General features: G+C 41.9%; 1 protein-coding gene across 3 annotated transcripts in view; it reads left to right on the forward strand.

The window, feature by feature from the left end:
• The first annotated feature begins 5,067 nt into the window (after positions 1-5,067).
• Positions 5,068-26,741, forward strand: part of LOC123772349 (nicotinate phosphoribosyltransferase) — a 63,976-nt gene continuing 42,302 nt past the window's right edge. For 2 of the 3 annotated variants that reach the window (XM_045765445.2, XM_045765446.2), the window contains exon 1: positions 5,068-5,208. In XM_045765445.2, coding sequence (XP_045621401.1) covers positions 5,121-5,208 — 88 coding nt within the window. In that variant the 5' untranslated portion in view covers positions 5,068-5,120. Of the gene's footprint in view, positions 5,209-25,248; positions 25,694-26,741 lie in introns of those variants that run through there. The other variant, XM_069324275.1, reaches the window with a different exon arrangement.

A 26,741-nucleotide genomic window follows, 5' to 3' on the forward strand; every position in this document is an offset into this window, starting at 1 on the left:
CCCTACAACACAGGGGAGATTAGAGAGAACCACCTTGGGTCCCCCCTACAACACAGGGGAGATTAGAGAGAACCACCTTGGGTCCCCCCTACAACACAGGGGAGATTAGAGAGAACCACCTTGGGTCCCCCCTACAACACGGGGGAGATTAGAGAGAACCACCTTGGGTCCCCCCTACAACACGGGGGAGATTAGAGAGAACCACCTTGGGTCCCCCCTACAACACGGGGGAGATTAGAGAGAACCACCTTGGGTCCCCCCTACAACACAGGGGAGATTAGAGAGAACCACCTTGGGTCCCCCCTACAACACAGGGGAGATTAGAGAGAACCACCTTGGGTCCCCCCTACAACACAGGGGAGATTAGAGAGAACCACCTTGGGTCCCCCCTACAACACAGGGGAGATTAGAGAGAACCACCTTGGGTCCCCCCTACAACACAGGGGAGATTAGAGAGAACCACCTTGGGTCTCCCCTACAACACGGGGGAGATTAGAGAGAACCTCCTTGGGTCCCCCCTACAACACAGGGGAGAGTAGAGAACCGCCTTGGGTCCCCCCTACAACACGGGGGAGATAAGAGAGAACCACCTTGGGTCCCCCCTACAACACGGGGGAGATAAGAGAGAACTGCTAGCGAGCACAGAGACCAACCGAGCTGTCCGCCGGTAACTGCAGTACTGTACTTGCCTACCAGTGACTATACGGTGTCCGTACTCCTTAGGTTTGTATATTTATAGAATATACGTATTGACAGGTGACTTGCATTTGAGGAACCCTTGTCTAGTAAATTTGTGAGACACTAAATATATATTCGTATGTGATAACCAATGCATTCACGCAAATAATATTTATCTATTTATTCTTACTTGATCTAGCTGAGGGCCCCTAGCCCTAGTGACCTCGACGAGGGCAGAAAGTCGGCCGCTTGTCGGAGGTTCTTCCTTGGACCTTCGACAAGTAGACCTGAAATACACCTTTGGTCTACTTCATCAAACAATGAAAATTCCCAGAGATACTTGTAACAGAGTCTAAGACGGGCAGTAGTAACATCTGGAAGCCTGCTGATTTTATTGGACGATCCATAGATGTGTGGTTTCTCTTGCATGATAGTATGATGATAGATAGATCACCCTTGGTCAAGAGGTTTTGTGAAAAAGTAGTTTCAGCGGCAGGCTAAGTTCTTCTGCCAGTTCCTTTAAGACTTTGGATTGTATTCCATCCACACCTGGGATTTTGTAGTCTTTTAGTTTGTCAATGTTCTTTCAAATTATTTCGCATGCTTATATGCTTACTGTTTGTGATGTGTCTATATAAATATGAATACGTTGTACTGAAGACGGTGAGAATAGCTTGAGCTACCTCATCCCTTTATATATATATATATATATATTTTATTAAATATGACCGAAAAAGTAAGATTAATAATTCTAACACGAATTTTCTCAATCTTTCGTACATTATGCTTCACTGTTGGAGGTAAATCAAAAATCACTTCTCCAAAATTCATTTTTATTTCTAGTCTGACGCGACACGGGCGCGTTTCGTAAAACTTATTACATTTTCAAAGACTTCACAAATACACAACTGATTAGAACTTGCATTTCCCTGATTTTATATCTACTTTTGAGTGAGGTGGGAAGGGTGATGTGGCATTACATTTGAGTGAGGTGGGAAGGATGATGTGGCATTAGAGGATATTAATAGGGTATTAAAAGTATCAACACAAGACAGAACACGAAACAATGGATATTGAATAGAAGTGTTTGTAGAAAGCCTATTGGTCCATATTTCTTGATGCTTCTATATTGGAGCGGAGTCTTGAGGTGGGTAGAATATAGTTGTGCAATAATTGGCTGTTGATTGCTGGTGTTGACTTCTTGATGTGTAGTGCCTCGCAAACGTCAAGCCGCCTGCTATCGCTGTATCTATCGATGATTTCTGTGTTGTTTACTAGGATTTCTCTGGCGATTTCTCGTCGTCTATGCCTTCAAATGCCCACTTGGGGACTGTAAGCTCCAAAAAACCCAGTATATAGGCAAGACAACAACATCTCTTTCTAGGCGTTTAACGATGCATAAACAACAGGGCTCCATTAAGGAACATATAATCTCTTCCCATAACCAAACCATCGCCAGAGAAATCCTAGTAAACAACACAGAAATCATCGATAGATACAGCGATAGCAGGCGGCTTGACGTTTGCGAGGCACTACACATCAAGAAGTCAACACCAGCAATCAACAGCCAATTATTGCACAACTATATTCTACCCACCTCAAGACTCCGCTCCAATATAGAAGCATCAAGAAATATGGACCAATAGGCTTTCTACAAACACTTCTATTCAATATCCATTGTTTCGTGTTCTGTCTTGTGTTGATACTTTTAATACCCTATTAATATCCTCTAATGCCACATCATCCTTCCCACCTCACTCAAATGTAATGCCACATCACCCTTCCCACCTCACTCAAAAGTAGATATAAAATCAGGGAAATGCAAGTTCTAATCAGTTGTGTATTTGTGAAGTCTTTGAAAATGTAATAAGTTTTACGAAACGCGCCCGTGTCGCGTCAGACTAGAAATAAAAATGAATTTTGGAGAAGTGATTTTTGATTTACCTCCAACAGTGAAGCATAATGTACGAAAGATTGAGAAAATTCGTGTTAGAATTATTAATCTTACTTTTTCGGTCATATTTAATAAAATATGTCTACAGGAAAGACTGCTACCAAAATATACTAATATATATATATATATATATATATATATATATATATATATATATATATATATATATATATATATATATATATATATATATATATATATATGTCGTACCTAGTAGCCAGAACTCACTTCTCAGCCTACTATTCAAGGCCCGATTTGCCTAATAAGCCAAGTTTTCCTGAATTAATATATTTACTATAATTTTTTTCTTATGAAATGATAAAGCAACCCTTTTCTCTATGTATGAGGTCATTTTTTTTTATTGGAGTTAAAATTAACGTAGATATATGACCGAACCTAACCAACCCTACCTAACCTATATTTATAGGTAAGGTTAGGTTAGGTAGCCAAAAAAAGCTAGGTTAGGTTAGGTTAGGTAGGTTAGGTAGACGAAAAAACATTAATTCATGAAAACTTGGCTTATTAGGCAAATCGGGCCTTGAATAGTAGCCTGAGAAGTGCGTTCTGGCTACTAGGTACGACATATATATATATATATATATATATATATATATATATATATATATATATATATATATATATATATATATATATATATACACACACACATACATATAAGAAGGTACATTGGATTTATGAGAGTACATAGCATTGATAATTTTACATTCTTGTAAAGCCATTAGCACGCATGGCGTTTCGGGCAATCAATTCAATCAATTTATTTCTTTATTATGCACCCCATACCTATCCCGTGGGCGGTGGTGTAAAGGATTACAGAGGCACATAATCGGTTCAGGAACTGAACCCTCTAGTTCGTTTAGCTAAGCAAATAAAAATTTTTGACGCTAGTTACAAAATTATTAATGTTATATATACATGTACACATTCTCATACATACATGTACATATATATATATATACGTATACATATATACATACACAAGTTTCGGGCAGGTCCTTAATCTAACAGATAATTTTAAGTAGGTATTTTGTAGCAAAATTGAAAAATATTAACAGGTATATTGTAAGAAAATTAGTAGGTACATTACAGTGAAATTTAAGGATTTGTGAACTTTGTGTGTATTTATACCTCAATAAACTTATTTCAATTTCAATTCAATTTCAATTTATAATCAATGACGTCCATCGTTGATTTATACGTTCTCCAGAGGTTCCTCTTGGTTTATAAGGCTCGTCTTACGACCTGTGTCATCCATCTAGTTCCCTTTCTTGTCTTTCTTCTTTTCGACACATATTTTTGAACGAGTTCCGTGATGACCCTCTTGAAATTTTGCCATGATGCTTACAAATACAAAATACAAATACAAATACAAATATTTATTCAGGTAAAGTACATACATATAAGGTGAAATACAAAAGTTGATGGATTTATAGATAGAGCTAGTACATACAATGCCTAAAGCCACTATTACGCAAAGCGTTTCGAGCAGGAAAAACACTAAGACTAAAACTTAATACTAATTGAGATTAAAGTATAAATTGTGTTGAGAAAAAATAAGATAAAAATGAAAAAAAGGGGGGGGGGGCCATGTGCCATGATGCTTCCGTGCCATGTTCGCCCATCAGGTCCCTCCAGGAGATGGTTTGCAGTTCCTCTCTCATTCCTTGATAGTCACCTTGCTGCTAATCTAGAAATTCATCACCTTATGACCTTTATGTGGGTTTCTATACTTGTAGTCCATCTTAAAATATGGTGGTCGCACGAAGGGGGATATATACAAGAGTTCATACATTCTTGTAAAGCTACTAGCACGCATAGCGTTTCGGGCAGGTCCTTAATCGCAATTTTCACCTGGAATACGACCTGCCAAATCGCTTAACAACAGGTACATCTACATAACATCATCCAACCAACATAATCTTTCACCATTCTTAAAGCAAATGTATCTTGCACCAAATGTATCTTACTGTATCTACAATCAAACTTGATACATTCGAATTTATATGGACTCAAAATGTAGATTAATGTGTCCTACGTTTGAAAATTATATAATACATTGAGAAACCCGTGGCATTACCTGAAAAATTATGATTTTAATGGGGATGTTCAGCAAGCGCCGACTAAGAGGTTCAAACTAGGACGCAGACTTTGGTGAAAGCGTGTCCTGGTTGTGTCGTCTGCGCAGGCTCCGCCCACTAATATAAATGATATAAAGCTATTGTTTTGATGTTTATGTGGTATTTGTTACTCTAAACTTATCTTTATAATAGCATTCAGTAGGCAAATTGTAGTTAACTTATGTATAATGATGTTACTTTGTTTATAAATTTGTCGACAACTTACATTAAGGGATTAGGTAGGATCTCCGTCACATATAATTCTACAGGTGATCCTGGCGTAGAACAGACGAAGCATCGTCAGAGTAGGCGACAGGACTGCTGTTGTCATCTGAGACGCGCTTTGTGACATGATCATGATTGACCGCGTTGAAACTTCGTCGGACCGCATCCGCAATAATCACTCGCAGAATGGAGTCATTCAGCCTCTGCTCACAGGTGAGTGTGACATTGCTTGACAGTCTTGGTGGCGTTACAAGTCGCTCCTAAGCCAAAAAAACAAAGTAACCAAACCCGATCATACTCTTAACAAAATAAATGGACCCTACCTAACTTGAATTCTTTATAAAGTTATAAAAGAATAGTTTGCTGGGAGGAGAGTACAGTACTTAAACCAGACGACTTGTTTGCTAGTGCTGGATATTAAGTTAGAGTACATAACGAAAACTGTCACAACTTTACCCTTGTCTAACCCCAGTTGTTCCTCCCCCAATGATGAGAAACACAGAGCTGGAAGGAGAGAGGAAGTAGGGGTGACACCCCAGTACCTAAGTGAATGATTTATGTTAGTAGTGAAGATGGTTAAGGAATACCTACATCGAGGATCAAGGTACAGACTATGTTGGGGCTGATTTATTCCACCCAATGCCTCTGTTCACCTAATGGCAAATATTTACTAAAGCATTAGAAGACTGTTGTGAGTTGTACACAAGTGGCTACCTAAACGTTGCTTGCTGATTGTATTATTATTATTACAGTATTTTAAATTAATTTTATAATTACTGTATTTTTATTAAATATTATAGTATTTTTATATTATTGCAGTATTATCCTGTTGTTCATTATAATATGGGAGGGGACTGGAGAGGCATATACTTGTATAAAACAACAATGGAAGCAAGAGAATTAAAAATGGTTAGTTATTAGCAAAAAAGAACTATTTTTTGAATCCATACACTATAGCATCATGAATAAAAAAAATGCAGTAATGTACATACTACATTTGCTTGAGTAAATAGCAGCAGCAGCACTCCATCACTTCATATGACCTGGTGTATTGTGCTTCTCATGAATTATATGAATGTGCATAAAATATATATACTGTATACAGTACAAACAAATACATTCACTCCTTAGAAACCACAGTCACTTAACCTTGTCCCTTACCATATTCTAATACAGTGCAACCCCATAAACCCAGACCGTGATGTGACAAACCTTAAAAATATAAAAAATTTGGCTACCAAATAATATTTGATAGTTCAGAATGGGGGAAAGAAGCTTGCAAATACAGATGTGGAAAATAAAAAATTATTTTGTATCGTTAATGTGATGGTCTTTCTTTAACTTAAATGCTTTACTGTACTTACAGTAAATATAATGGTACACTATGGTTAGTATGTGATCTTTGTTTCTGTGGCTGGCCAAGTATTGTCCATACTAGTCATGTCCAGAACATGTGATCTTTTCCTTTTGTATTAGCTCAGTTACCTCTGTAATTCAAGGATTTTCATATAAGTATTTTTCTTGTGAAATTTTATAATTTAAAAGTAGAAAAGATAAATGTCAGTGGCTAGTCATGGCAGGAAGAAAAACAGGTATCTTGATAGGGTACAAAAACATTAACCACAAAAAATAGGCTAACTGGTGTAGAAAAATGATAAAAACTGACAGAGGAGTATTTCTGGAAGAAAACAGGTGAAAATACAGTAGTTAGGCAGCTGTTGTGGGTTGGATCCTGGGAAAGGCCAGTCATTGGTAAAGGGAGACTTTGATAAGTCTCTGGGAAGTATCTGAGACACCATGACATTTGAATGTCTGTTAGGTCAGAGCCCCACTTGCTAAGAATGCAATAGATGTGATGATTACCATTATTGGAAGTGATCCTGTACTCCCTTCCCAGCGTATTCAGAATAAGAGGTACAGTATACCAATACAGTACCTATATTTTGATTGATACTACCATATTACCCAATACTGATAGATAATATAAAAATACCGATACAAAACATATACTGTACGTATTTTTTTTAGATACAGTACAGTATTTTAAGGCTATCTTGAATTGTTTCCAAAGATTACAATTCCCACTACCTTGTCTTTGACCAGGCCTCCTAGTTGATGATTTGGCCAGCTAGGCTGTTAGACACTGCTGCATGCAGTCAGACATGAATCAGCCTACTTGATCAATTACCTGTCAGAGGGAAGGGAACTATTGGGAGAAAGTGCCAAGCCATAGCCATAGCCATTACAACAATATAGCACTTGGAAGGGATCTAAGGATTTGGGATGGGATGGGGAAGGGGGTAAGGAATGGTGCCCAACCACTTGGATGGTCAGAGGTTGAATGCCAACCTGCATGAAATAAGAATGTTGCTTTACCATCAAAATGCAGCCCTTTTGATGTCTCGATAATTTGTTTTACTGAATGGATTCGAGCAGTAAAAGTTCTCAGCATGATCTCCAAGTCATGATCATCTTCAATTTTGGATAGGGGTTTTAGTTTAGTTCATATATTATGCACACCATACCCATGCTGTGGGCAGTAGTGGAAAGGGTTACAGAGGCACATAATGGGCTCAGGGACTGAACCCCACAATTCATTTAAATAAGCAAGTTACAATCTTGATGAGCTAGATGAGCTAGGTTGTTAGTGTGCAACAACATTCTACCCTAAATAGCACTAGTGTCTTAAAAAAACACCATCATTGTAGGGGTTCAGCTTCAGCTTCCTGGTCTCATGTCTCGAACTTCAATCAATTGGTGTACAGTCATGAGCCTATGTGGCTCCATCAAATATACATTTGAAGCTGTGCATGAAGTCTGGCAATGCTACTTCAGTTTATTGTGCATTGCATTTGTTCAGTAATCAACAATACAGTAGTTTCTCTCAGTGCCCTCTTGTTCATGTACCACCCATTCCATATGATCTGTTCTTGCCTTCCCTGTTAATTCTCTTGAGAATTGTATGTGTTGTAATCATTTCCTCTAACACTTGGCTTCCAGTGGCATTTGATCCTTGCTCAAAACTCATTGCATATGATATGTGGCAAATGCAATGAATGACATCCATTTGATGTAGGTTTCGGGGTACATGATTCAGTATGATATGAATCCCTTGGTCAAATTCAAGGATGCTTTCCTTTTCCATTTGGTACTGTGTTGCCAGCACCCACATTTGTTGCTTTGCATTTGCCCAAGTTGTACTCTAGTAGCCACTTTCTGGCCATACTTTGTCCAGATGTTAATTTTCTTGGTCTTCTGCCATATGGTTACTCCTCCATAATTTTTTCATCAGCAAACATTGAGAAGGACGAAGTCTATTACTTTTGATCATTTACGTAGCTCAGGAATGGGACAAGACCTAACACAGACACCTGTGAGAGACTGCTATTAATATCTCGCCCCTCTTAAGTCTCGTGCCGTTACTGCCTTGCTTCTGTTACTTAGACACTTTCATATCTACTGAAGCACTTTTCGTGTTATTGGCTGGATTACTGTGTCAAAGGCATTGGCACTCTAAATAAATACATTGTCCACCTTTTATCATATCGGCTTTGGTATCCAATCACAGAATTCTATCAAGCTTGTAAGGCAAGATTCTTTCCAGTTGTTTTACCAACTTCTTTCTTATGATCTTTTCAGTCACCTTGCATGGCATGCATCTAAAAGATACTGGCATGTAATTTAGTTACTCCTCTGTCGTATTTTTTTAACTGTCTTCCAACTTCCTTGTAGTTCATCTGCTTCCAGTGTCTTATTATATATCACAGAAAGTAGCCAACAGTATGTTTTAGCTGCGTACCTCAGTGACCAAAGCCCCTCAGCCATGAGACCAGCCATAATGTCCCACGGTCCAGCCATCTGGATAAAGTGTATCCAGATGGATACTTCATCTCCGACAATCTGTCCTTCCCTGCTGCTAAGTTTGGCTCACCATCCCACACTGGCATCACTCACTCGGGTTTCGTTTAGATATTCCGTCAGGAAGGACATTGCATCCGACACTTCAGTAGTTTATATGGGTAAATGATCCGAAGCCATGTCCAGCTATTGACGAAGCACACAAGGCAAGGGAGACACTGATGTCAACATAAAGGTCAAGAATGTCTCCCAAGACATGGAGTCGGTTCAAGGTCACGCACAATATGCGTATCATCGTGACTGTTTAATGTTGGCTAATGCAAACTGCGCCTACTATCAAGAAGAAGAAGAATGTTGGCAGCACTTGTTTACCGTTAATAGTGGCAGCATTAGTTTACTGTTAATGTTGGCAGCAGTTGTTTACCATTAATGTTGGCAGCCCTAGTTTACCGTTAATGTTGGCAGCCCTCGTTTGCCGTTAATGTTGGCAGCCCTTGTTTACCGACAATGTTGGCAGCCCTCGTTTACCATTAATGTTGGCAGCCCTTGTTTACCGTTAATGTTGGCAGCCCTTGTTTACCGACAATGTTGGCAGCCCTCGTTTACCATTAATGTTGGCAGCCCTTGTTTACCGTTAATGTTGGCAGCCCTTGTTTACCGTTAATGTTGGCAGCACTTGTTTACCGTTAATGTTGGCAGCACTTGTTTACCGACAATGTTGGCAGCACTTGTTTACCGACAATGTTGGCAGCCCTCGTTTACCATTAATGTTGGCAGCCCTTGTTTACCGTTAATGTTGGCAGCCCTTGTTTACCGACAATGTTGGCAGCCCTCGTTTACCATTAATGTTGGCAGCCCTTGTTTACCGTCAATGTTGGCAGCCCTTGTTTACCGTTAATGTTGGCAGCACTTGTTTACCGTTAATGTTGGCAGCACTTGTTTACTCTTAATAGTGGCAGCCCTTGTTTACCGACAGTGTTGGCAGCCCTCGTTTACCGTTAATGTTGGCAGCCCTTGTTTACCGTCAATGTTGGCAGTCCTTGTTTACGGTCAATGTTGGCAGCCCTTGTTTACCGTCAATATTGGCAGCCCTCGTTTACCGTTAATGTTGGCAGCCCTTGTTTACCGTCAACGTTGGCAGCCCCTGTTTACCGTTAATGTTGGCAGCCCTTGTTTACCGTCAATGTTGGCAGCTCTCGTTTACCGTTAATGTTGGCAGCTCTCGTTTACCGTTAATGTTGGCAGCACTTGTTTACCGTCAATGTTGGCAGCCCTCGTTTACCATTAATGTTGGCAGCCCTTGTTTACCGTCAACGTTGGCAGCCCTTGTTTACCGTTAATGTTGGCAGCCCCTGTTTACCGCTGAGATTATTGAACAGTGAGGTTCATTAATCTCAGCCAATGTACAGCCTACCATTGACGGAAATGGTAGGCTCGGTTTGGAAGGTCGATATAATTGAGGTTGTCAATAGGCTCCCAGATTGAACCTTTCGAGGGGAGCGTTTCCTGCATACTCACTCCCCGGTAGTGAAGCTCATTCGTTATTTTAGCTGTGAGAGGCAATCAGCTGGATGCAAATTGCTTAGCTTAAGCAGGCGATGAGTCACAATGAAACGTGGCTGAAGATATGGTGACCAAACCTCACGTCAGAAAAGTAAGAAACGACGACGTTTCGATCCGTCTTGGACCAATATAAAGTCGTGTGATGATGATGATGATGATTATTCAGGTAAACGTATATATACAAAATTAGTTACAAGCAGAATGTTGGATTTCTAGATTGAGCTAGTATATACTATGCCTAATGCCACTAATACGTACAGTGTTTTGGGCAAAAACGCTGGACCAACGTGGACCAAAGATAATGGTCCACATTAGCGACGTTTCTTAATTTTCTGTGTGGTTTGATCTGAGGCCATGATCTTTGGTCATCATTACATTAGGGTTCTGTTCCCGAAACCGCTGTGTAATCTTCCCACCGCCGCCCTCGGAACGTGGGTGGGGCCTCTAATCGACTAATTATAGTACGCCATAGGCATTTGACATGAATTTTTGCGAGGTGGAAGCCTAACTCACTGAATGTATATTATGGTTACATAAGCCCAACCACCACTGAGTGATGTATTATGCAGACATACATTTGTATAATTGCCGGTGACCTTTGTCGTCATTAGTGACGATTGAATGTGGTTCATTTCCCAAGCTCGGTTATTATCGACCCTATGTATGTGTAGTACAGTGATGAACGTCCTCGACTCACAATCCCGGGTTCGATATCCTAACAGGAGGAAAACGGTTGGGTGTTGCCTTTCATTTGATGGATGTTCTCGCCTAAATAGGTATTCGAGAGTTTAGGGGGGTTGCATCCTAGCGAAGGTTAGTAGTTGACTTGAGGTAGGGGGCGGGGGTATCCGGTTAAGGATACCGGCTTCTTGTCCCCAATCACATGATTATCTTCATGTGTTTTTTCAATGTGTACACAGTTTTGTGATTTCTGTGTGTATCAAGCAACTATTTGAAAAGAAATTATTCACCCTGGCAGCTGAGTGGACAGCGCTCGCGATTCGTAGTCCTAAGGTTCTTGGGTTCGATCCCTGATGAAGGCGGAAACAAATGGGCAGTGTCTTTCATCCTGATGCCCCTGTTCAACTATCAGTCAATAGGTACCTGGGAGTTTGACAGCTGCTACGGACTATTGCTGGGGGTGTGTAACAAAAGAGGCCGGTCCTCCGAAAACGCCATGCCCCGAAATCATCTCAAGATAACCATCGAAAGATAACCCTGAGAAAAACAAAATAAATGATCAGTGTAATAGAACCAACACGTGCAACATTGAAACCAGATTAATATAGTCATATTTATGCTTATCGTTGTAATTATAGTTATTCTCATTAATTCAATTTGAATTAGATATGGGGAAAAGTGTTACATCTTATATAATGTAACTTCTCACTCACTCTCCTGTCTCGGGGCTCTAGGGGGGGGGAATAAAACGAGAAGAGTTGTTTTTAGGTACTAATGACCGGATATTTGCATCGAAAATAAAAGGTTGTTGAAGCATGTGTCGACTTGCTTGACCCCGGACGAGACGCGGTAACCATGGCAACGCCGGGCCAACACACCAAGCGTCTAAGCCCAACCAGGTCTACCACACTTTGTAAACTTCACATATTATTATTATAAGCCTTTTAACTTATTTAATTCATGTATAATTACAAAAACTTGTTTTGTTTTTAATGATCACTTTATAAGCGAAAAGATGGAATTGTTTAGTCAAGAAATCAAATGTATTTGTTATTGATATATTTAAGTTAGGTTGGCAACTGTGAGGCAACCTTGGCTGACTCCCGCCAACCGTTAATTTCAGGAGGAACAATAAACTTGGCTCAGAGCTCACGTGATGATACAATATAAGGGGAGGGAGGGAGGGGTGCTGGTTGGCCTATTTCCTGTCCAGCCTTCCCCTCAATTTTTTTCCTAGTCCCTATATTGACGTTGATCCAGACAATTTCTTCAAAAGGTCAGATATAACAAAGAAGGAGCACCGGTTCAAGCCCATCAAACAATGTAATCTTACTGTCTTGAACAAATCCACAAGGGCCGTGACGAGGATTCGAACCTGTGTCCGGGAGCATCCCAGACACTGCCTTAATCGACTGAGCTACGACAGGGTAAAAGGCTTTTACACAACCCCCCCCCCCCTGCACCCGAGACATAGCAGGGGGGGGGGGGGTAAAAGCCTGGTTTGTGCCTCGGAGAGGCTGCAGGATCCAGTAAGTTCAGTAGAACTTCGGTTTCAACCCTTTTACCCTGTCGTAGCTCAGTCGATTAAGGCAGTGTCTGGGATGCTCCCGGACGCAGGTCACGGGAGCATCCTCGTCACGGCCCTTGTGGATTTGTTCATTTGATGCATCACGTTAGTGTGATCTTACTGTCTTGCCACAATGTAAGACTGAAAACAGGAGATGCTTTTTCACCCACAAGGTTATAAAACCATAAAACCACATACCCGCTGAAGCCGTAAATGTCAAAACTGTTAGCCTAATAATTTTTCTTCAAGCTGGATTTTAAAAGAGGGAGAGAATCAGTAATAGCGAGAATCCGTCTTGGATACAAATATCCATGGAGATATGGAATGGAAACAACAGTTCATCAGCGAAGTTGCAGAATCTGTGGTGAGTGTGATGGACACCGCCTTGACCACTGTCTATGTGAATGTGAACACCTGAGAGACATCAGAAGTATGTGTAGAATAATAAACCCCACATTGTTTGAGTTAGGAAAACACTATTTGTCAAATATTGATACTGTTCTTAAAAGATTTCCCCATTTTGCACACTCAATATAACGTAAGCTTTTAAGGGTTGATAGATGTTAATCTTCTTGTTTGAAGAGCTGTTCACTTGATACAGTTAAGCAAGTCCCAGCTGTGTCTAAGTACAAGTGACAGGATGAACAACCCAGCGGATTTTCTTCCTATTGAGGAGTGTTGTACATGCTGCTATGGCGGTATGCCCACTCACAAGATGAGTGGCGCTGCCCAATAAACTCGCCCCTCGGGGCAAAATTTAAAAAAATTAAATTTAAAATTCAACGGCGTTTTGACATTTACGGCTTCGGCGGGTAGGCGGTTCCATGGGTTAATAACCCTATGGGTGTAAAAGCATCTCCTGTTCTCAGTCCTACATTGTGGTTTGTTAAGCTTGACACCGTTGCTATCTGTTTGTGTTACGTCTGACCTTCTGAAGAAGTTGTCTGGATCAACATTCTCCAACTTGTTCAGTATTAAAAATTTCGATGAAATTCGCCCTGTCTTCCCTGGTTTGTAGTGTTGTTAGCCCTGTGGCTCTCGACCGTTCCTGGTATTAGAGTTGATTTTTGGGGGAATGATTTTTATTGCCCGGTGTTGAACTTTCTCCAAAAGCAACTACTGTGTGTGTTGACCAGACCACACACTAGAAGGTGAAGGGACGACGACGTTCCGGTCCGTCCTGGGCCATTCTCAAGTCGATTGTGTTGACTTACTGCCCTAAACGCTTTGCATAATAGTGGCTTTAGGCATTGTATGTACTAGCTCTATCTATAAATTTATCAATTTTTGTATAACCTCTTGTATGTATGCACTTTACCTGAATAAACATTTGAATTTGAATTTGTTGTTTTTACTGCCGCTCCCACCTATTGTGCAATTTTCAGCGAGTGATAGATTTTGACTCCAAGCTTCTTTTCTTCATCAATGTTCTGCAAGTAAATGTTGTTAATTTGGTAGTTGTGACATGGGTTGTTATTCCCTACATGCAAGGTCTGGTATTTTTCGACATTAAACAGCTTTTGTCAATCTTTTGACCATTTGTGAAGTTCATGTCTGGCCTCAGTAAGGCCTCAATATCATTTTCACTTCTCACTTTACCATAAATCTTAGTGCCGTACACAGATTTGTTGATGTGGTTTGTAACATTCTCATACATGTCAATAATGTATATTGCAAAGATGTTGTTGTTATAGATTCAACTACTCGGAACAAGTTCCAAGTAGCACGGACTATGGTGAGCCCGTAACTTACCTGGCACAGGAGCGGTGCCCCCGTATTGCAAAGAAGGTTAGCCCCAAAATATAGGCCCCTGTGGTTTCCACTCGCTACACCTCCCCAGTCACATTCCTTCCCGTTTAGCAAGATTATAGATTATTTGCTTTCTTTGTTTTAACCATTGTTTTATTCATTATAGTATTCTACCATTGAGGAGCATGTAATTTCCTTGTTTATCTTCGGAAACTATTGATGTTTCAGCTAATCAGCTTACATTGGTGGTGAATTAACTAGTTACAGATTTCATTTGCATCTAAATTGGGATCATTACAAGGGCAATAGGGTGCACTACTATAGGTTAGTACCTGGTGGTGAGAGACCGGGCCACGGGGAATTTGTGCGCCCCTTGAGGGACTTGAAGTAGAGGGGGGTAGAAATAGCCTAAGCTACTCTATCCCTTTGAGATGTATTTATTGCTTATCTCAATAAACATACTTGAACTTGAACTTGGGCCACGGGGACGTTGATCCTCGGTACCAACCTTAGGTAACCGCAAAGTAAGGTGATGCGAGCTTGTGTCTTTCGATTTAGGTGTTATGTCATCCAGGATTAAATACATTTCTTGACGATTTGTCACAGTGCTGTCTCTAAACTCTTAGACTTTTCCATTGAAATTGCATTGTGACTTATAGAATGTGAATAGTTTTGCTAGCTAGCCTTTGTCAGGCTTACTTCAGCAGGTGGTGTAAACTTTGAAGCACTTGTAGCCAAGCCTAAACCTAGCAGTCTAGAAGTCTGCTGACCTCACTGGATGACCCATATAGATTCGTGGCTCTTCCTGCCGTGCAGTATGATGTATGCAGTGTATGATGATGTATACTTTAGTATACATTTCTCATATCCCAGCTTCTTGCCCTCATATTCCTTTCCATGTGGGGTATAGTCATGCTGGCTCAGCGCTTTCTCCTCATAATTACCTTGTAGTGCAAATTTTTACTCTGGCTCAAATCAATTAAGGTTTGTTGGAGTACTCGGCATTATTGCTTCCCCTTATCTGCCTGTTGGCAATTATTAATGTGGTGGCAATCAACCGCCTCTTTTTAATAACACGTGTTCTCTTTTTAACTCGGCCGTAATATCGTGCATTTCGAGGCCATTGTGGGATGACATCCATACAAGGCAAACTCATTAATGATTTTGTGTGTGCTTTGCTAGAGACACAAGCACTCAGGATAGGCGTGGTTCCTAACCAGGAGAGCTACAAGCACTCAGGATAGGTGTGGTTCCTAACCAGGAAAGTCACAAACACTCAGGATAGGTGTGGTTCCTAACCAGGAAAGTCACAAACACTCAGGATAGGTGTCGTTCCTAACCAGGAGAGCCACAAGCACTCAGGATAGGTGTCGTTCCTAACCAGGAAAGTCACAAACACTCAGGATAGGTGTCGTTCCTAACCAGGAGAGCCACAAGCACTCAGGATAGGTGTGGTTCCTAACCAGGAGAGCCACAAGCACTCAGGATAGGCGTGGTTCCTCGCCAGGAGAGCCGCGCCCCGGCCAGCACCAGTGGTGTTGGCACATATCAATGGTTACGGAGAGGGGCTGCTCCGTCAGGAGGGCGCCGTAGTCTGACTTGATACGCTACACTTTCCCTCGAAGTATGGATTGATCTTTATTTATCCATGGTAGGGAGGGGATAGCAATTTGAAAGGGGGTGATTGCCTGAGGTGAAAGGAAGTGCCGCTGTCCTCTTGTAATATGAAAGTGATTATAAAAGTTGCTATAAAAGATAACACCTGCGGTGAAGGTAGCCCATCTTCCAAAAGTGAAAGTACTGTACTTGTAGTAACTGTTTAGTCGAAGGTACCAGTATGTAGTACAAGTTCAAGTATGTTTATTGAGACAAGAAAGAAATACATCTCAAAGGGATAGAGTAACTTAGGCTATTTCTACCCCCCCTACCAGTATGTAGTGATGGACCACCAGAAAGTTAACTTTTGTACGAATGAATTTGGACAAACCGGAAACACATTAACAGCAACATAAATATAAGACCTAACCTCTCCTAGGCAAACTAGGCCTAATGCAGTACATATATGTGCTATATTAGGCCTACGAATATTTGTTTGGTTTTTACCTTTATTTTTTCTGTACTATAATTAATGGTACAAAAAGTGGTTTACTGGTGATCTATCGTTACATATTGGCAAATTCGACCAAATAGTTACTATAAGTAACATTTCACAAGTGAAAAGACATTGTTGTCTGCTCCAACATTCTCTAGTCTGATATGTTTTGTATTATTTTGGTACTACATATTCACTTCTACTAGTGTCATTTTGACTCCGGCTGTGTGATGTATCGGTACGTGCCATCCAGTTTTTCATATCAGGCACTTAAAAGTCCATTTACGAAATCTGTACATCTTTCTCTACCCATGGCGGCTTAGTTATCATTTAACAATTTAAGCCTTGGAAGCTGTCCGAGGTTGTCAGTAACCCAGAGTATGTGAAGAGTGTTTCCCAGAACCAAGTGATCTCTCGTATCAGGAACGGTTGAGGGCCACAGGACTAACAACACTACAAGCCAGACATGACAGGGCGGATCTCACCGAAACTTTCAAAATACTGAACAATTTGGAGGATGTTGATCCTGACAATTTCTTCAGAAGGTCAGATGTAACACAAACAAGGAGCAACAGTGTCATGCTCAACAAGCCACAATGTAGGACGGAGAACAGGAGATACTATTTCACCCACAAAAACCATAAATGCCAAAACTGATATATTTTAAGGTCCAATCGGAAAAACTCATAAGGGATTATGGGGGAACCTTCGACAAGCCGCCGGCTTTCTGTCCTCGCCGAGGCCACTATAGTGATAGTGGCCCTCGGGTAAATCCAGGTAACGCTTCATCCTAGGCCGGTAAGACACTTTCTGCAGATGCGCACAGCTCTAGGAAGCTTGTATTCGAATATTATAAGAGGCTTCTAGTCTTTATTACAGGGAATACATTTTGAGTATTTTAAAGTTATCATTATATAGCACAGATATATGGAATAGAGAAATATATAGGAGAGAGAGCAAGAGTGCCTCGGGCCATCATTGGTGTGGCATGCTCTAGTGGAGTGAAGGGGAATGACAACGGACGTTCTGGTAGACTAAAACAACTCCGACGACTGTACTAACTCGTCATGCCTATACGACCCTACCAGTGTGTGACTTTACATGACACTGCATATTGTCGGGTAAATGGTATATCGACACCTGGTCATTGTCTAGAGTAATCGTCTGGTCGAGACCCGGGATCTTGCCCGCCATAAACAGTAACGTCTGATAAAGAGACGTGCATACATAAGTAACTTGTGTAAACAAAATGGGGTCTTGACCGATGACACTAAAACGTGCAACGTTCACAGATGAAAGTTTTCCGCGTTCATCTACAGTTTCTGAGACCGGGCCGACGTTCACAGTTGCACGAAATAAATGTGTAATAATATTGCCAAGTGAACGGCATTATAGTTCACTAATATGAAGGCAGTAAAGAGTATATATATATTTCTGAGCTCGGCCAAAATTCGTCAAGTGTTTATACTGTCTACTTACGAAACATGTACATCTTTCCTCATCTATAACTGCTTATAGGCTGCATTTATGAACCAGTTTAAGCGGTTAAAAACTTCGCCGCCCCAAAGGGTATTATATCAGCCTCTCCTCCGGGTCATGCTAATAGTAGCCTACCATTTGGTCAAACCTATAAAATAGTCTGCTGGACATTACACAAAATAATTAGCATTTCTGAATTGTTCCAAATTATATGCTAAAAAGGTAAAGAAACATATGTCGAAGGAAATCCTAATATACGCTCTCTTAGGGCTAAGATGTGTGCGATATACTAGGCTTAGGAAAGTTTGTATAATTTTAGGAAGATAGATTGTATAATTTTAGGAAGATAGATTGTATAATTTTACAAGGGCAATAGGGAAGATAGGTTGTATGATCTTAGGAAGACAGGTTGTGTAATTTTAAGATAGGTTGTATAATTTAGGAAGATAGGTTGTATAATTTTAGGAAGATAGGTTGTGTAATTTTAGGAAGATAGGTTGTGTAATTTTAGGAAGACAAGTTGTATAATTTTAGGAAGATAGGTTGTATAATTTTAGGAAGATAGGTTGTATAATTTTAGGAAGATAGGTTGTATAATTTTAGGAAGATAGGTTGTATTATTGTTATAGAGCGCCTCGTAGTGCTTCAGAGCTCATAAACTATTAAATACTAAGCCGCCATAATTGAGGAAAGATGTAATGGTTTCGTAATTGTACAGTAAAAGTTTGGTGAATCCTCATCCTCCATAGATGTACTCTACCATTACCTAGAAAATCAAAACTACAACATTCTTATGGTTGGTATGTATAGAGTGTTGATACCCCCACACACTGGAGGATGGGTAATGTGGGGGTATATTGTAGTCATTGTTGATACCAGATACAACAACAGCACATTGTTGATACCAGATACAACAACAGCACGTTGTTGTTACAGATTCAGCTACTGGGAACGAAAAGTTGCAAGTAGCACGGGCTATGGTGAGCCCGTAGTGGACTTACCTGGCAGAGGAGCGCATCGCACAAGTCATAACTGACAACAGTGTCACGCTGCACCACACTGCGGTCTCTGCTTGTTTCACCCATCATTTATTATTGTTCCTCGAACCGCATACCACAAGAGCAGCAGCCCACAATGGCCGAGTGGACAGCGCTCTAGACTCGTTGACCTAGGGACCGGGGTTCGATCCCCGCACCCGGCGGAGACAGATAGGCAGTTTCCTTATAACCCTGATGTTCCTGTTACCTAGCAGTAAATAGGTACCTGGGAGTTAGACAGGTGCTACGGGCTACTTCCTGGGTGTGTGTGGAGGGGGGAAAATTAGTTATAGTTGATTGATTGACAGTTGAGAGGCGGGCCGAAAGAGCAGAGCTCAATCCCCGCAAGCACAAATAGGTGAATACAGTCCTGCCAACCGAGCCACCAACACCCACAATAAGGAAGGATCTCGCAGACACCCATCTGGTACCCCATCTGGAACTTTAGGCCTGCATGGGGTACCACTTTGGCTTGAGGATGTTAGGTGATCCACGTCCTAGTTATATCAAATGCTTACCATATCGTGAATAATAACTGGTGGTGCTGTGGACTGCGGTTTAAGAACAGCCTTCAGGAATCTTAAATTTACCCGAGGGCTACCATCTGTCTAGTGGCCTCGACGAGGACAGGAAGCCGGCGGCTTGCCAAAGGTTCTCTCATTTTTCCTGAAAGGGAATCCTTCAATCAAAATGAGAGATGTAGAAGATGTGAGTTGATTGTGGGACGTATCGGCGAGTGATCCAGTGGAAGAGGCGGTGATAAACAAGCACCATGCACGACTACAGACGTAACTGTGACAACGTGCAGTTATCCAGTCATCACAACAGTTGAGAACCTTAGTGGCGAACTGTGTGAGCCGGGGCGCTCTCTCTGCAGCCCGTCCTCCAAACAAAGAGCTAAAAGTGATTCCATCCACCCGCCAAACCCCCTGTTTATGAATGAAAAACGGTTTACACGACTCACAACTGATTTCGTCTGAACACTTCCGGAACAAGTGCTTCACTGACGAATTTTGTTCGAACCACAACGCTGTAAATGCTTCACCCACGTACTACAAATGGAAATAATCGCCAACAGAAACTAAACACCTAATCTATGTCTATATATGCACAATATGCTAATATATTATAATATTAATTTATATTTGAGAAAATTCCCGTTTTTAATGAACAGCATGTTCAAATTTATGAATGCGCCTGTGGGGTTCGACCGCTGGATGGAATGGAGGGTTGGAGTCGAGGATGGATTGCTCCCTGCCAACACAAGCAAGTGCGCGCACAACCCCGACATTCCTTACAACTTCACAGAGACGTTTGGGCATTAAATATGTTCCCCGGTGTTAGGCAACTTGTGAGTGACACCCTGGGAGAAGGTCGGGTCTTGGCCTAAGGCCAAGTGCTCGAGTGCAGGGGGGAGTTGTGTAAAACCCTGGTTTGTGTCTCGGAGAGGCTGCAGGATCCAGTAAGTTCAGTAGAACTTCGGTTTCAACTCTTTTTACCATGTCGTAGCTCAGTCGATAAAGGCAGCGTCTGGGATGATCTCGGACGTAGGTTCGAATCCTCGTCACGGCCCTTGTGGATTTGTTCATTTTATGCAGCCCGTCCTCCAAACAAAGATCCAAAAATGATTCCATCCACCCGCCAAACTCCCTGTTTATGAATGAAAAGCGGTTTACACACGACTCAACTGCTGACATTCGAACATATCCGGAACAAGTGCTTCACTGACGAATTTTGTTCGAATCACAACGCTATAAATGCTTCACCCACGTACTACAAATACAAATAATCGCCAACAGAACCTAAACACCTAACCTAACCTATCCTATCCTATGCCTATATATACACAATATGCTAATATATTATAATATTAATTTATACTTGAGAAAATTCCAGTTTTGAGTGAACAGTATGTTAAAATTTATGAATGCGTCTGTGGGGTTGACCGCTGAATGTAATGGACTTGAGTCGAGGACGGGTTGTTTTATGAGGTACATGATTGACCTACACATTACAATGTACCCTGAACTAATCCACAGGAGCCTTGATGATACAATGTACCCTGTATGGTGGGAGTCTTGAGAGGCGGGAGAAAACTGCATAGTTAAATTTTAGCAATCATAATAATCAACCAGGTAATAGTGGCTAGCGTTGCATGTTGCACATTACGGACTCTGGAAACATAAGGTCAAGTGTGTTTCCAGAGGAGACTCGAATCAAAGTCGAGAAAAACTTATGTCCTTTTATGTGGTTGGGAGATTTAATAATAATGTGTGTGCTGGCGCGCGTGTTGATCTTGTGAAGGTCATGCAACCTGAGGGTCAGAGAAGGTGGAGTGTGGCTGTGGTGGTGATGGGTGACTGTGGTGGTGACTGGTGACTGTGGTGGTGACGGGTGACTGTGGTGGTGACTGGTGACTGTGGTGGTGACGGGTGACTGTGGTGGTGACTGGTGACTGTGGGGGTGACTGGTGACTGTGGGGGTGACTGTGGTGGTGATGGGTGACTGTGGTGGTGATGGGTGACTGTGGTGGTGACGGGTGACTGTGGTGGTGATGGGTGACTGTGGTGGTATAAGCAAGTTTTACCTATACGAGATAAACGTATACACAAAGTCTCAAGATCCTGTATCACTGACGTGACTACAACACGTACTGATCATACGACGTTACAGCCACGTCTGAGATAACAACACAATTTCCCAGCAATAATGGTAAAGAGCTGTGCAACATTGTTGTTACAATTGCTTGTCTCTCGAGCTGGAAACTGATGGAAGTACTGAGTGCGGAAGCATGGAGATGACATTGTTAATAACGTCATCATGGGTAGCCTAACTCAGGGCCGTTCTTCCTGACTGAGAGCGACGTTATTAATGTTCCATTGTCTCCAAAGGATGACAAGAAATGACAACCAATCCAATATTGGCATTGTCCTCCAAATAGAACGTCGTATTTTAACATATATTCTACCTACGGCCCAAAATTGATGTACTAGAAAATAGTATAGCGGCTCGCAAAATTGTGACATATTGTCCTGTTTTCTGTATTGTCTTCTGGTAGGTTAGGCTAAAGGTACTTTAATACAACATTTTCCTGACGTTGGGAAACCTTAAAGAAGACAGGCCGGGGAAGTTACCAAACTTTCCCACTATAATAATCAAAATAATCTTTAACAATAATATATAACCAGAACCTCGACGGGTTTCTTGCAACTAAATATTAACTCTGCTCTATTTTTAAATTAATGGGTCGGCGCGGCATTGAAAATGGCTAAGTACTTTGATACATAAATGTTTGCATTTGGTGACAGGAGTAGTAACGGGCAGTGTTGGTAATTTGTTGTCTTGATCTGTTGCTCAACTTCTTAACTTTTGTCAATTTACTTGAACAGTGCTGAACATTATCATGAGAGATCACTAGGCTGTTGGTAACCGGTTCTTGGTGGGGCTTGTGGGGCTTCAACCCCCCAGTGGTTGGGTTGACTTGGGTGGCTCCCCCTGTGGTAGGGTTTGCGGGGGGGTTGGCCCCATGCGTCGAGGCCACACTTAGCCTTCTCTGTGGTGGGGTTTTGCGGGGTGGCCCCCCTTTAGTGATGGAGTTTACGGGGTTAACAGCCCTAAGGAAGGTTTTCTGGGGATGATCCTCTCTCTGGTAGGGTTTGTAGGAGTGGTTCAATTTTCCCGGCGAGGATAGACCCATTTCCCGGCTGGATTTGCCGGGCAGCCCCTTCCTCCTGATGGGGTTTGTGGGGTGGCCACCACCTCAACGGAGGGGAGTGTTGCCCCCTGCAAATTCCTCCAAGGGGCGAGGGACAATTCGCCCACGAGGTCGACCTCCCGCAGTGAGGTTTGCGTGAGGGGCGGGCGTCTGGTGCGGAGCGGTGAAGACATGGCGTGAGGTGTGCGACAAACCCAGCGTCATCTCAGGCAGAATATTTTGTCATAATGCACCAGCCCATTAAGGGAATTAGCATCCGTGGTGTGAGGGAGCGAAGCGTGTCACCGCCTCTTTAGTGCCGACCAACCTGTAGGTCAGCAACTTCACTGTGTACACACACACACATCAGCAGCCAGGGCCAACGTTTACCATTTGGTTTCTTGATTAGATTAGTTTTAGTTTAATGATTTTGTTTCATTAGCAAGTTTAACCGGAAGAGTAGGCAAACTTGAGGCGCATGGGGGGGGGGTAGAAATAGCCTAAGCTACTCTATCCCTTTGAGATGTATTTCTTTCTTGTCTCAATAAACATACTTGAACTTGAACTTGAGGCACATGGGGATTGTTTCGCATGCTTTTCAGCATTGTGAACTGCAACAAGACGTTGAAAGTAAGGCTTAACAATACTCCATCATAACTATCATATCAGCAACATTATCGTGCCGCAGATTGATGAAGAAAAGGACCTAGGAGTTAGGATCCACCTGCAGTCATTAAAGGTTGCTCAACAAGTGGGAGCTGCAGGAAACAAAAATTCATCCAAACCTTAGGAATATTTGTAAACGAAAGTGGTTATTCAACAATACAAGTATGGTCGTGCCTCATCTGGACTGCCGTAGCCAATCGTGGAGACATCACTTTCAAAACGAAACATTTGCTTTGGAAAAAAACGTTCAACTCAGATTTGTTTGATTGTTGCCGCCGGAGGCGGCTAGTTTATTGTGCAACCCATACCCATCCTGTGAGCGGTAGCGCAAAAAAGCATTACAGAGGGCTCAAAAGGTCTTTATCAGATCTCATCTTAGATTATTACGTAAACAATTTCATCTATCCTTCACACCTTAATCCAGACTACTACTTTAGGACGTCAAATGTAACGCCTTCAAGGGGGCAACAGCTTCAAGGTCAACAAGCCACAATGTAGGACAGAAAACAGGAGATACTGTTTCAACCATAGGTTTATAAACCTATGGAACCGCCTATCTGCTGAAGATATAAATGCAAGACATTAATTTAGTTCAAAATCTAGATTAGAAAAATCATCAGGAACAGTGAGGGAGGGGAGGGGGAATTTTGACAAACCGCAGGCTTCCCATCCCTGTCAAGACCAAGGTGGCTCTTGGCTAATTTCACATACTGTGTTCCTTAACCATCTCCATAGTTCCCTCTCAAACCGATAGCACAAATTGCAAAAACTGTTAAAGCACTACAATAACTACCATTATCACCACAAAAACCTCTACCAAACAAATCTGCAACCACATATCCACCCACGGCAACCACCACCCACGGTGGCCACGGCAGCCACCACCCACGGTGGCCACGGCAACCACCACCCACGGTGGCCACGGCAACCACCACCCACGGTGGCCACGGCAACCACCACCCACGGTGGCCACGGCAACCACCACCCACGGTGGCCACGGCAACCACCACCCACGGTGGCCACGGCAACCACCACCCACGGTGGCCACGGCAACCACCACCCACGGTGGCCACGGCAACCACGACATGGCTGGTGGTTGCTGTGATTATCCCATATGATTCCAGTTTGGCAGCAGGATGCTGCTTCTGGAAATGTAAGAAGACAAATAAGTGCAATTATGTACTATTCATAGCAGTTAGGAATTGTACTTATTTTCACTTAGTATTAAATCGTACTGCCAAATATATTGTGAATATTTGAGTTTACCTGAAAAACTGAATAGAAAACCACAACCTCACCTAACCGTCTTAGTTTTTGAAGATAATAATTTTATTGTTTCTTAATTACAATTAGTACTTAACCTATGGCTATATTGATATTATAGTTTTATAAAACTAATAAAACAAAACTAAAATATATCAATAAATTGTAAAGTAACTCAGGATATTTTAAATTTTTGTATAAAATCGATATTGTTTAATAAACCTGAAAAAGAAATTCCTGATATTTAAAACTTGTGTATTGCAAATTGAAATTGAAAACTTCATCATAAAATTCTGAGTGTCTTAACAGAAAACAAGGAGAATTAAATCTGGGGAGGGAGTTGGGTAAATGTAACAGCCCCATAAGTGTAATTATGCACTGTTTATGACAGTAAGAAGGTGTACTTATTACACTTAGTATTAAATCGTACTGTCAATTCGGAGGATGGGTTACCTTGAGATGATTTCGGGGCTTTAGTGTCCCCGCGGCCCGGTCCTCGACCAGGCCTCCATCCCCAGGAAGCAGCCCGTGACAGCTGACTAACACCCAGGGGGTGAAAGAAACTCTGCCCATTGTTTCTCGCCGGCGCCTGGGATCAAACCCAGGACCACAGGATCACAAGTCCAGCGTGCTGTCCGCTCGGCCGACCAGCTCCCATGGGTTGGACAACTCATAGTTCAGTCGATAGAGCTTCGGCCTCACACACGTAGGGTCCAAGGTTCGAGACCCATACAGCCCAAGTGAATAGAATGTTTATTTCCACGAAAGTGTGGATGACAATTTATATCCCATATGATAATCCCAATTATCGCATGGGATTTATTCATTTGCTGGTTGCCAACTTCTGGTTTTCCAAGAGGTTGAGCCAGATAGGGAACCTTGAAAATATTGGCCTTTGTCATAACAGCAAGGTTGCTGACTTTGGTGTTGAAGTCTGCTGTACAGTACTGACCAGTCAGACCAGAATGATGTCAGCACTAGAGATGCCTGCTTGCATGACACTCTACCTCCCAACACGAGTATAAACCTTAAAAGCATAATCTGGAAAGGTCAGTATGGAACGATTTGGATTTCCATATATGTACAGAATCATGATTGAATCCTAAGTTTGGAGAGGTGCTCAGAAATTAATTTTATGACTGTTTTGAGGTGTTTCTTATAAAGCATTGGTGTGGCTACTCACTGGCACCTGGGCTCTTCTGACAAATGGACTCTGTTGTTCCTGTAGAATGTTAAAATTGGTTTTACTCATGTAGCGAGTAAACATTATACTCGTTCCAACTTCTCATTACATTAATGACAAACTCAATTAGCACTAATTGCGAAGCTATAATCTTTTCCCTAATTACAGGTAACATTCTTTCCATCCTATGGGAGGAAGCTGAGGTGTAATCCAATATATAAGCATCGAGAAGCGAATAGCCAACTCTTTTAAGAGGTCATGACCTCTCTGTAAGGTGCAGTCGCAGCGCCACAGATCTCCAGTATCAGCTATTGATACTGGTAATGGCTCCAAAGGGCCACCACTTACGGGCTATTCATGCCCGTGCCATCTTTTGGGTGGCTTAATCTTCATTAAGCAATCAATAGCGAACCATTGGGTTATCTCCGCTTCTGTGCCAGGTAAGTCCACTATGGGCTCACCATAGCCCGTGCTACTTGCCCCACTCCTGTGCCAGGTAAGTTATGGGCTCACCATAGCCCGTGCTACTTGGAACTTGTTCCGAGTAGCTGAATCTATAACAACAACAACGAATAGCCAACAAGTTATAGCCTCTCACCTGTGCAGGTAAGTCCACAATGGGCTCACCATAGCTACTTGGAACTTTTAGTTCTGAGTAGCTGAATCTAAAACTAGAACGAATAGCCAATAGTACAATTTCCACAGTGATTCAGTTAACTTTAGTACAGACGCTTGGGAGTTACCACACCTCTTCAACCTCAAGAATGTAGCACTCAGCGTGTACAGTTCTAATCGACCCCAAGATGCTTCAGCTTCAACACAGAGCAAACAGCAGACTACGACCGCATCGAGTTTAGACACTCACACCCCATCGAGTTTAGACACTCACGATTTCCATCAAGTCGCCACGCTCA

Source organism: Procambarus clarkii, chromosome 14, assembly GCF_040958095.1.
Source record: "Procambarus clarkii isolate CNS0578487 chromosome 14, FALCON_Pclarkii_2.0, whole genome shotgun sequence".
In the NCBI taxonomy this organism is placed as follows: domain Eukaryota; kingdom Metazoa; phylum Arthropoda; class Malacostraca; order Decapoda; family Cambaridae; genus Procambarus; species Procambarus clarkii.